At 40.4% G+C, this 12,442-nt stretch overlaps 1 protein-coding gene across 24 annotated transcripts in view; it reads right to left on the bottom strand.

The window, feature by feature from the left end:
- Positions 1 to 12,442, bottom strand: part of TENM2 (teneurin transmembrane protein 2) — a 1,977,383-nt gene that overhangs the window by 199,334 nt on the left and 1,765,607 nt on the right. For all 24 annotated transcript variants that reach the window (XM_058722697.1, XM_058722719.1, XM_058722713.1 and 21 more), the window contains one exon: positions 7,142 to 7,347. In XM_058722697.1, the coding sequence (XP_058578680.1) occupies positions 7,142 to 7,347 (206 nt within the window). The remainder of the gene's footprint in view (positions 1 to 7,141; positions 7,348 to 12,442) is intronic.

The following is a 12,442-nucleotide window of genomic DNA, read 5'->3' as shown; positions in this document are numbered from 1 at the left end:
TGTGTGTGTGTGCTGGAGATGGGGAGGGAGTTTGCTTTACTGTTAATATTTTATTATGGATAAAAGCAAGGGCTTTTTGAACCTAATTCTCAGTCCTGTTCTCCTCACCTACTCCTAGAGATGAACACCCTCAGGAGTTTATTCTCTCTCCCTGTATCTCTATCTATGTGGCTATATAGAGAGAGTTTTTCTATTATGCATATAATAAACATACATATACTGAGATTAACATAGTAAATATGGATTTGAACTATACACTATATTTATGCTAATAAAACCATCCAAACTTTTATCCATTTTATTCATGGGGTTCTATATCTGATCGCACTAGAAGATAAAGGTCCTTGCTTAGAAAATTTGCAAACTCCTGAATTATAGCCCCTCTGAGAGTCTATGCAGTCTGAATATGTGATGTAGTCCTGCCCCCTCTTATTCATCTCTGTCTTCCCAGTTTCTTTCTCCCCAAGTTCCACGTTCTCAAGCATTACCCTTCTTGAAAAACATCCACAGCCTCCTCCCATGCAGCCCTCTCAACACCAGCTCTCATATAGAACTCAGGCATCCCTGGAGATTTCTCCTTAGCTCTGCTTGGTAGCTACCCAGGGGGGTACCCACTCATTTAAGTGGCAGTTTTGGTTCCTGTTAGGATACACCAGACAATCACAAGAGATCTCCTGAGAAAGACATTTTCAAAAGCACTTTTAATCCAATACAGAAGAAACCAAGTCTCTCTTGGTTTCACAAAACCTTTCTCCATATCTCAGATTTTTTGGGAAAGGAAGAGTCTGAAAAACACACCTGTAAAAATACGCCTCTATCCAAAATGAAGTTAAATCACTATGTGATGTGCTTTGCAAACTGACAGTCAAACCCTGATATTCCCTCTGCATGAAGCTCACAGCTCCACAGGAAGGGGTAAAATCCAGGAAGATCCCATCTGACTGGTTAGTGGGCACTGAGAGGGCGCAGAGATGGCAGCAGGGTGAAAGAAGCAGTGTGTTCAGAGCACTCAGTGTCCCCATGTCCCGGGGACCTAGCCAGTCCCATCTGTAATTGAAACAGCCTGCTGTAGGGGCACCTGCATGGCTCAGACGGTTGAGCATCCGACTCTGCTCAGGTCATGATCTCACGGTTAGTGGGTTAGTGATTTCAAGCCCCACGGTGGGTTCTCTGCTGTCAGCACAGAGCCTGCTTCAGATCCTTTGTCTCCCTCTCTCTCTGTACCTCCCTGCTAGCGTTCTATCTCTCTCAAATATCAAAAAGTAAACATTAAAAAAAACCAACTATGTGCCGTTTACACACAAGGGTGAGAGAGAAGGGGACACAGAAAGTGAGAGTTCACTTTTAAAAAAGGCTCTGAATCAGGTGCACCTGGGTGACTCAGTTGGTTAAGCATTCGACTCCTGATTTTGGCTCAGGTCATGGTCTCATGGTTCATGGGATGGAGCCCCACGTTGGGCTCTGTGCTGACACTGTGGAGTGTGATCAGGATTCTCTCTCATTCTCTTTGCCCCTCCCCTGCTCCTGCTCTATCTCAAAATAAATTAAAAAAAAAAACACCATGTTTTTTAAAAGGCTCTAAATTGGAAAGGGATAAACTTGAGAGGGCAGAAGCTAACATCACTAATCACCATGTATAAATTTGCTTTACAAAATGTCATATAGGGGAACTCTGCTGATGAAGACACATAGGAATGTTTGCTTAGCTCATTTTATCGTGGTCCATGCATGCTCCATCTCCCAAATTTGCATGTATTTCCTATGATCATGGGGCAATTGGTGGTCTCCTAGATACTTCTTCTTTATTGTTTATTGTGCCTTGTGGCTAGTTTACTTCTTATCCTACAGACACCTCTCAGTAAAAAGCACCAGGGGTTGACAATGTCTACTTCTATCTCAGTGCCATACAATCCTTAGTATCTCCCTCTAAGAAATCTGCTGGAGCTGCAAGCCCACCCTCTGCTTCCAAGTTCCCTCTGGAAGTCACTGGGCTCATGGCTCCATCAGTCTGAGTGATGAAACAGACATTTTTAATATTTGCTAAACAGGACTGTGAAGAAGGTGAGTCTCAGCAGGGCTCCCAAGCGGTAAGTGCATCTTGTTGTCTCAGGTTAATCATGTACCTCATTTGCCGATTATTGACTTGTTCTCACAAAGGATTTTACTTGGCTTGACATATCAGTAGCAATCAGTGATAAACTGTCAAGCAAACTTGCTCACTGCCTTAACCACCAAAGACCCTGACTTGCAGTAACAGCCTTAAAATTTCCTTTGATGTTCAGCACTGTAGCCAGGTCAGATTATTATTATTTCTTTAAGTCTGATCGGTATCCTTTCTAGAACTGGGGTTGAGCAAATCTGACAGTTTGTAGGGTTTCAAATACCTGGAAAGATGCACTAGGCTTCCTCACTCACCTTCCCCGTAAGAATTCAAATTGGTCGGTTGAGAATGGCTTATATCGACTTTGTTTTGTTTTGTTTTTGTCTCGGTCTTAAAAAATGCAATGGAGAGTGTCAAAATATTGCATTTCAAAGACAATATAATAGCTACCTTTCAAATGGACAAAGATTAAACAACGGTAGCATTCAGCTTATGTAACGGTTCAGGTAAATAAAATGGGCACACTGCTGCTGGTAGGTTAGAATATATGGAGAGTAACTGGTGTAAACTTACAGAAGGACAATTTAGCAATCCATATTAATTCTGTAAGGGTTTACTTTCAGGGAAAGAATTAAGGGTGTACACAAACACTAGCCACAAGGACAGGTACCCCAACATTTTATTGCAAGTCACTAGGGCTTTTCGTTGATTTATCTAGTGCTCCACTTCTCAGGGTCAACACCAGATTGCACTTCCTGCTCCACTGAAGTTAGGATAGGACTCGCTTTGGTCCGTAAGACAAGGGGAATATCCAAGCAGTCCACGATGCTCTACCTTCCTTCACTACAGGGAACTAGTAAAGCCTGGATAGGGGAAGTTCCATGGGTCTGTGTCCCTGAATGAGGCTCACCTGGCACCAAGTCTTCCTTCATCCATGTGAACGTGTAAAGTGGGGTTTCCAACTTCAGCACTACTGGCATCCTGGGAGGGATAATTCTTTGTTTGGGGGTTGTCCTGTGCGTGTGTGACAGCATCCCTAGGCTTGACCCACTAGCTGTTAGTAGCAGCTTTGGCCCAGTGTGACAACCACAAATATCCCCCAGACATTGCTGAGTGAATCTGGGTGGAGGGGAGGGTGAAATCATCCCTGGTAAACAAAAAATGCCTTCTACTATTTTAAGTCATTTAGATTCTTAGGTTGCCCCCACTCTACAACTTAGAGATTTTATTGTAGCAAAAACATATGTAAACATTTATCGAAAGGGGACTGCTTCAAATGATGGGTGTTTTTGCTCCTTTTTGTTTGTGTGTTTAGAAATTTTTTTCTGCAACAAAAACACAGTTTGTTCTTCCATAAGAAGGGAAAAACTCTAGAAAATTAATTTTAAAAAGCTGTATTTGCATAATAACTCATCTATATACAGTGTTTGGTAGGGCCACACAGAGTTTCTTAGTACCATGAAACACTCGTATCTGGTATTTTTTTTAAATTGTGCTTTAGTTTACAGCGTGTTTTCCCATTCTACCTTTGTGGTGGTGGTATAATTACAACAACGTTGTGAGCCAGGTAAGGTAGGTAGACAAAGAAATGGAGGATAAAAGAGGTTAGGGGACAAGGCTTAGGTCTCCTGGTTAATATGTAGCAGGGCTTCCATTCTGAGTTCTCCAATTCCAGGACTTTCTCCCCTATGCCATGTTGCCTCTGTACCACTGTAAAAAGCCACTTTCAAAAAGTCAACTGGGACACACTCTGATTCTTGAGAAATTTAAGCAGGTAAAAAAGGATTCTCTTCTGTATTTAATATCCTTGGACAAGGATACTAAACCTTGTAGACTCTTGGTCAAAGCATGATACTCAATAAAATTTAAGCATAGCTATTTCATGCAACACAGCCAATAGAATTTCATAGTCATCCCCCTCCCCCCCACCGCCTCCCCATATCTTTCTCTTTCTCTCTTTCCAGCTCAAATGAGTCACCTTGGCTACACTGCCAATCCCCATAGAACTTATGTTCCTTGATAGGATATGCCAATAGAAATGAGAAATTCTATAATGGTTCGAGATGTGAGTTAGTCACCTATCCCTGCAAGGAGCTAAGTACCGTCTCCTCAAGGAAATGTACCTCATCAAATGGACATGAATGCATGTAATGACAGTGACTGAATGTGAGAATGTTAAGGGAGTTGTTTTTTTTTTCCTCTTTTTCTTTTTTTTAAGAAGTGTCCCTATATTGTACCTGTCTTGTGAATTTCTAAGTATCTGCACTGTGTCTCGCTTACTTGACCCTGTAACACACGCTAAACTCCCAAATTGGCAGCTGGACTGAAACCCTCAGCGTACATCAGCCCATGCCTATTCATTTCCCTTCCCTTGAACTGTGATGAGGCTGTCCCTGGAGTGGAGCTATTTTGAGAGGACGACCGCTAGAACAATCACTAGCCTGGCAGGAGATGGACAGTGTGGTGTAGCCACAAAAGAAGAAAAGACATTGTCATTGAGGGTTTGAGTCCTGAATGTCAAAACAGCAGGGAAACTGGGTAGAGTATGTTTCTGCCTGCTGTCCACTATCACTCAGTTACAGAGTTACCTACTTGACTTGCCACGATCATTTGCTTTTCCATGATACTAGTTGTTCAGAGCATGCAAGGGAAGGGGGATAACAGTGCTTTGGAACAGTGTCGGGAAGAAGCGTTTTTCTCCAGCAAAGCACCTTGCATCCAACTGGCTGAGAGGAAAGTTATTCTCAGCTGTGTCCAGAGGCATGTTCATATTTACTCGAATAAGGCCAATAAGCAGATTTCACCACCACTGCAAGTGGTGCTGTAGTAGAATCAGTGGAGCCTGAAGGTCAAGGAGACCACCTCACAATTAACTTCCCAGAGCATCACCCTGCTGCCTGCCAGAAGTTACAGAAATGCCACAGGGATTCCTGTCAGCCCACTTCCTCTCTTTCTCTTGATGAGAATCTCTTTGAAGAGCAGATACAATTTTTGTATCGGGAGTTCTGCTTGGTCAGGGGCTGTGTTAACTCATCCCTGAATAATCAGTGCCTCAACCAATAAATATTTTTCTGGATGGGTGGGTGGATGGAGGATTTATTGATTACTACTTTACATATTGGTCCCTATAGCATGGACTGTGTATGCTAAAACAAAACAGAAAACAAAAAGCCCCCAAAGCTCTCCTCTAAGGCTCTGTGATACTTTCAGGTTGTAAAGATGGGGCTGCAAATAAGTTTCATCATGAGAGCCAACACTGGTCAGTTGGTAGCAGCTGCCTTGAGGGTTCTGTGGGAGGTATCTGTGCATTGAGATCACTGAGGACAAAGTGCAGCCCTCGATTAGTGATTAGCGATGTCTGCCAGGAGCCAAAGCCAAGGAAATGGTGGTCTGATGCCTTTGCATCTGCCAATGGGTTTACAGCTCGCAATTCTTTCAATTCAATTTTCTAGATGAATACCTTTCCAACACATTTTAAAGTCATCTTTGACTGCATATAATGGGTAGTTAAGGAAGTTTTCCTTCCACTGGGGTATTTTCCTAATGTACTTCTTTATGTACTTGCCGGATTTGAAAGCAAATGAGGCGGGAAAGCCCTACGTGGTTTTTCTCAGGATATGCAATTCTTATTGGAAAAGAAAACCAAGCTAGGTGGGTGTTAATTTATCCCCAATGGTGGGTATATAATAAAATCTCTGCCAGGACAAATTAAAGGAGGGGTGAGAGAAGAGACAATGAAATTCATACTCTAATCCAGTCTCTTCATTCCCAACATGGGATAATCTGACTTTCAAAGTGCTAAGGATGTCCCAAGGAACTCAGTAGAGGGTAGAACAGAAGAACAGAAATCACAGAGAAATGGCTGAATTTTGGTCAGTGTTACACAACTCTTTTTAAATTCACTGGGATGTCTCCTAGTGATATTTTAACAAACTAATACAATAACTAGAATACCTGAAAAGTGCCTGAGGATTCACCCCCAGGGCTAGCAAAGCTGACTTCTTCAGGTAGGAATGTTATCTTTTTATTTTATTTATTTATTTTTTTTTTGGACACACCATACAAACAACATAAACTATGCCATTTTACATTCTAGTAGTGGTTTTTTTTTTTAATTTTAAAATTATTTTTTATTTAGTTTTTGAGAGAGAGTCAGAGAGCAATTTGGGGAAGGGCATAGAGAGAGAGGGGGAGACACATAATCTGAAGCAGGATCCGGGCTCCCAGCTTTAGCACAGAGCCTGACACTGAGCTCAAACTCACAAACTGTGAGATTATGACCTGAGCCAAAGTTGGACACTTAACTGACTGGGCCACCCAGATGCTCCTACATTCTAGTAGTTGTTGAGTGTATTCACAATGTTGTACAACTATCACCACTCTCTAATTCCTGAGCATTTACAACATCCCTAAAAGAAACCTACCATACCTACCAGCAGTCAGTAACAATTCCCTGCTCTCTCACCCCTGGCAATCACTAATCCCCTTTCCATCTCTATGGATTTGCCTATTCTTGACAGTATAAATGGAATCATACAATATATGGGCTTTTGTATCTGGATTCTGTCACCTAACACCATACTTTTCAGACTCATCAATGTTGTAGTGTATAACAACACTTCATTCCTTGATATAGTTGCATAGTATTTCACGGTATGCATATATCACATTTTGTTTATCCATTCATCCAGTTCATGGGCATTTGGGTTGTTTCCACTTTTTGACTATTATGAATTATGCTGCTTTGAATGTTCATGTGTATGTTTTTATGAGAAATAACCTTTTCAATTCTCTGTGTATATGCCTAGAAGTGGAATTACTGGGTCAGATGGTGACTCTTTGTTTAACTTTTTGAAGAACTGTCAAACTGTTTTCCACAGGAGCTGCACCATTTTACATTCCTACCAGCAACATACCAATGTTCCAATTTCTCCACACCCTGCCAACACTTGTTATTGTCCAACTTCCAACAATAGTCATCCTAGTGGGTGAGGAGTAGTAATTTTTTAAAACTCATAGTTATATCAAGTATGTTCATACCTGGGCATGGGATGGTGGAAGTCCTCTTCTTATGTAAACACCGAAGAGAGCATCCTTCCCAAGGGAGATATTGAACTTTAAGAACTGGGGTTGACTGATGTGAATCTGTGATCTCCAAAACACGCCTGGTGGGACTTCTTGGGTCACCCGTCGACCAACTTCTGCTTCACCACTGTCTATGCTGCTGTTTTTCAATGACCAGGACACTGGAAAGCAGGAATTGACATCAAGTCAGTGATATCTGTACACATTTGTTGGTTCTACATTTCTGTTTAATTGCATGCCAGGAGTTTCAAAAAAATCACTATTAAACTCATGGCAAGTTTGTCTTTAAGTATAAACTCATAACCCAGGGCATGTGAAATACTGGCACCATGCTTTCTAAACTTCTTTGGTTACTATTAACTGACCAAATATAGTAAGAGCTGGAGTCTGGGAAGCACAAGTAAAGCTTTCAATAACCTCAAATATGACTGGGGTGTAAAATTATCAGCAGGGGAGAAGAGAGTGATATTAATTTGGCACCAAATCTAATTCTTGTAGCCTTTAATTATTCTTTCCAGCCATAGACAAGTCCAATATACTCTGACATTTTCATAAATTAAAATAGAAAGAAGCAACTGTGAACAAAAATTAGTCTAAAGTAAATAACTGTAGAAAATAAGGACTTGATGTCAGACTGATCTAATATTGGGGGTGACTCCTTCCTTGAGTTAGCAGGAGGGATCTAAGCACACTGTGGAAATCACACCTCTGTCATGGCATCATCATAGCATCTCTGTTGCATTTGAAATCACTAATACAGAAAATATTGGTTGCCCACATTGAGCTTCCTTCAAAACTTTAGTGAAAGGAGTTCCAGAAATACCTATTTTTAAAGAGGATTTAATAGCAATGAACTCGCCAGTACCTTCTCAACTTCTGAGGGTGGTTTTATTTGCAAGCACAGAATTCAGGAAAATCTGGGAGTTGCTAGTAGTCACATAAGGAAAGCAGTTAATCTCTTGGAGTCTCATTTCCCTGATCCCTTAAATGGGAACACAACCTAGATGGAACCTAGTTTTATCATGGTCATTTGTGATTTGTTCAAATGGGACTTCTGAAAGAAGTTCTGGGGGACTTTTCACTTTTCAACCCATCACTTTGATGGCCTTGTGGATTGGAAAACCTCTTCTGCCCAATGGGCAAAGGATGGGAATCAAGTTCCCTTCTGCATTCTGGAACGGATGGGTTCTTGAGAAAATATTTATCTATATTTGGCAACAGTCCAGTGTAAAAGATTTGAATGGTCAGGAGAGGTTGTGGGAACCACAAGCAGCTGAAGGCTGGCACAAAGTGTTAGTGAAGCTGTCTGACTTAGCAGACCTGGTCTGTCACTATTCTGGCCCCTGCATTAAGACAAGACTCATAAATGACCTTGATGCTACTTTCTCCATCTGTAAAATGGAGAGGTGAAATTTTTGGATTTCTGATGGTTTTCCATATCTAAATTATAAAAGAAAAACACAGAATGACTTGAGGGTATGACGTTATTTTTTTTCCTTTTTATTTTTTCTTTTTAAACAAGAGAGGGAATGATTCATTTTTATTTAGCTCAATAGGGGATCAAATAAAAAGTCAGCAAGGGCTTAAAATAAAGCAGGAGAAACAATGGTTGAGATTGTAAGAAGAAATTCTTGACCTCTAGAAAAACAAAACTAGGGAACAGGTTTCTGAGGGAAGTTTGGAAGCTCTCGTCACATAATATCGCTAAGGAAAGAAATAGATAGTAAGTCCCGAGTGGGTCAAACCTTTAGATGGAACTAGATGGTTTATTCCTCAAACATGTTTATGTGGATAATGGACATGGAATACTTCTCTGTAGGGGGAGGAATAATGCATGGTATGGAAGAACAGAGATTCTGGGCGGAGACTGCCCTGGTTCAAATCCTACCTTTGATACTTGCTAAGCGTATCAATTCTCTATGTCTTAGTTCCCACATCTGAATAGTTGGGATACTATTACTTATTTCAGAGGGTTGTTGTGAGGATTTAATGAGTTAATGCATGCAAAGCTCTTAATTTTAGGCGCAACAGAAGTCCTAAATAAAAATTAGCTACCATTACTATTATTATCAATAAGGCTCTCAGCCTGGAGTGTTGTTGATTTTGCTGAAATAATGGCATGTCCAGGGGGAAATACTTGTTATTATCCATTAATCAGAAGCTCTAATTATTATAATTTGAAAACTAATTTGTATGTAAAAATGCTGCTTTTGGCAGACTTCCCCCTCCCCCACATTAGGGTCTTTGGGGGGAAGGGATATGATAAAAAGGACCCAGTAAGGAAGAGGTGTAATAAAAAAGACCCCTGGGGAAGAATAGTTTAGGGACCTCTGATAGAAACCAAAAATAAACCCAGCAATCACAGTGTGGCAACAAGTTAAAGAAATTCATTTAAAATAAAAAAAGAATTTTAAAGAAATTATTCTTCTTTAAACTTAATAAGATGGGCTTTCCTTCATGTCTGTTGGGCTTTCAGGGGTTGCTGGGTTAATGACAGGATATGAAAAAGAAGCAGGAAATCAGCACCCACGAGCCTGCTAATCTACTGTTGAAACCTAAACGGATTTTGATAATGTCAAGCCCAATGAGGATGCAAGAGATTCACAAGGGAGCCAGCTGCCAGAGAATGGTTGCTCTGGAGGAATTCAGACAAGGAGCCTCAGGGGCTTGGTTTGTACAGCAGTGGGAGCCCTGTTCTTTTACTAGACCCAACTTCAGGACACCACCTTCTGTAAATTAGCTGCTACCATCAGCGAGTACAGGCTGCCTTTTCAGTATTCACACCTCCTCCTAGGATTTCATATGCTCCCCTTCTTCATTTCCAATCCACTAAAGGAGGAAGTACATTGGGTGATGAAGTAGAGGTTTTGCAGCCAGACACAGTGGGTTTAAATTCTGTCTCTGGTTCTTCCTTGCTGTGGACCTCTAGCAGTTTGCTTAACCTCTCTGGGTCTCCATTCTTCTTTATAGTAACTATCTCATAGGGTGGGAGTAACAAATGGAAGTGTACAAAGGGCTTTGTACAGAGCCTGGCACATAATAATAGCAAAATATATGCTAGTTAGCTTCATTTAATTAAATAAAAAAATTAAGAGCTATATGGGAAAGCACCTGGCTTTCTTTTTAGAGTAAAGGATTTTCCTTTTTTAAAAATTTATTTATTTTGAGAGAGAGAGAGAGAGAGAGAGAGAAGAGAGACAGAGACAGAGAGAGAGAGAATGAATGAATGAATGTGTGTGCGTGTGAGCAGAGTATCTTATGGGAAGGGGCAGAGAGAGAGGGAGAGAGAATCCTAAGCAGGTCATCCTGGAGCTTGTTGCGGGGCTCAATCTCAGAACTGTGAGATCATGACCTGAACCCAAATCAAGAGTCAGACAGTAAACCAACTGACCACCTAGGGGCCCCTAGAGTAAAAGATTTTCTAAAAGAAAAAGAAAAAAAAAACATTGCATGGATATGTGATATATATGTTTATGTATATGTGTCTATCTATGTTTATATATTTGTATATCTACCAATCAAGAGACAGTGTCTAATTCTTCTGGAATAGACTTAACTATGGGAACAAGTGTAAAATTGTTGGTTGGGATCTGTTCCCACTACTGATTTTTGGTGGGACTTTCCAGAGCTGGTATGATTACCTTATTGATAAACCTGTTTTACTGAGTAGCCCTGAAATGAAGGTCCAGGTCAGCTGCACCTTCACACTGATGCTGTCTTTTCCTTTACACCCAGCCTTCACTCCTACCATCAAATAAGTAGACTCTTTCTCCGAGTGTTCATAGCATTTACACTTAAGTCTACTGCAGGGTCCAGCACCTGTTGTTAGGTCCTATAATTGATTTTGCTTGCCTTTGTAAGTCTCTCATATTAGACACTGCACTCCCTGAGGTCAGATAGAGGTGCAAATGCATCTTTGGGTTCTATATGGTTTGCACCTGGCAAACCATGGATGATTTATAAATGCTTGCTGAACTGAATCAAGTTTTACCTGCCCAGCTGCTGGGGTGTTTTAACATAACCCCTGTGACCACCAGGTAAAAATGAGTGCCTTAAAGTAGATTTACTTTGAAAAGTTGCATGTAAACTGACTCCCCCCCTCCCCCAGTAAAACCAAAAGCTTGAAAGCTTTATGGAGAAATTTACTATTTAAAGGAACCTTCACTGAAAACCCTCTTCAAAAATCATGAATAAACTCTTAATGTACCTTTTGTATAAAACCTTATAGATAAATAAGCAAACCAGGGAGACTGGAATATGGTGGAAAGGTTGTTAGATAACAACCAAAAGCGAAGGGTCTTATTCCTGATATTTAACCCTGGACCTTTTGTGGAAAGAAACAGGGGTGTAAATGAACTGTTTGTTTGAACTCCCTCCTTGCTACTAAGGCACTGACTAGTTTGAGGCAGTTCTAGCTCTCAAAGTCTCAGGGTCTTTATCTACATGAGAGAGGTTTGGACTCAGAGTATCATATGGGACATTACACTGTAGTCAACTGTGTTCTAACAGAGAGAGCTAGGGGGTGAGGAGGGGTGAGTCATCTCTGGATATATGCTACAAAGAGTGTGTGTGGTGTGGTGTGTGTGTGTGTGTGTGTGTGTGTGTGTGTGTGTGTGTGTGGTCCGCAGGAGGGAGGAGAGGTTATCCAATTTCACTTTTAACAAATTCAATTCGTTTAACATAAGTTACAATTACTATTAAAAGCTAGTGACTACTTTCAAAGTAAATTCTCCAGATAATGGCAACTGAATTCTGCTTTTGCAAAGTGGAGTTTTCAATACTTTTATATAAAAAAAATCTTCATTTTGAAATAATTTCAGATTTACAGTAACATTTTTAGAAAACAGTACAAAGAATTCCTGCATATCATTCACCCAGATTCCATAAATTTAATACATATTTGTTCTATCATTCTTTCTTTTCTCTGTTTTTTTCCTGAAGAATGGAGAATAAGTTACAGATAGGTTGTTCCTTTTACCTCTTGATTCTTCTATGTGTTTTTCCTAAAAACAAAGGCATTCTTTTTCAGAGCCACTGTACAATTATTAAAAACAGTAAATTAACATTGATACAATGTATTTCTAACTTAAAGATCTGATTCAAATTTGCCAGTTGTTACACAACATTCTTTGCAACAGAGGAAAAAAAAAACTTTTCTACATAATTAAAAAACATCTTTAAATTGAGTGTGCAGGGGCGCCTGGGTGGCTTAGTCGGTTAAGCGTCCCACTTCAGCTCAGGTCATGATCTCACAGT

Source organism: Neofelis nebulosa, chromosome 1, assembly GCF_028018385.1.
Source record: "Neofelis nebulosa isolate mNeoNeb1 chromosome 1, mNeoNeb1.pri, whole genome shotgun sequence".
Taxonomy (NCBI): Eukaryota; Metazoa; Chordata; class Mammalia; order Carnivora; family Felidae; genus Neofelis; species Neofelis nebulosa.
This window is presented reverse-complemented; position numbering and strand designations above follow the sequence as displayed.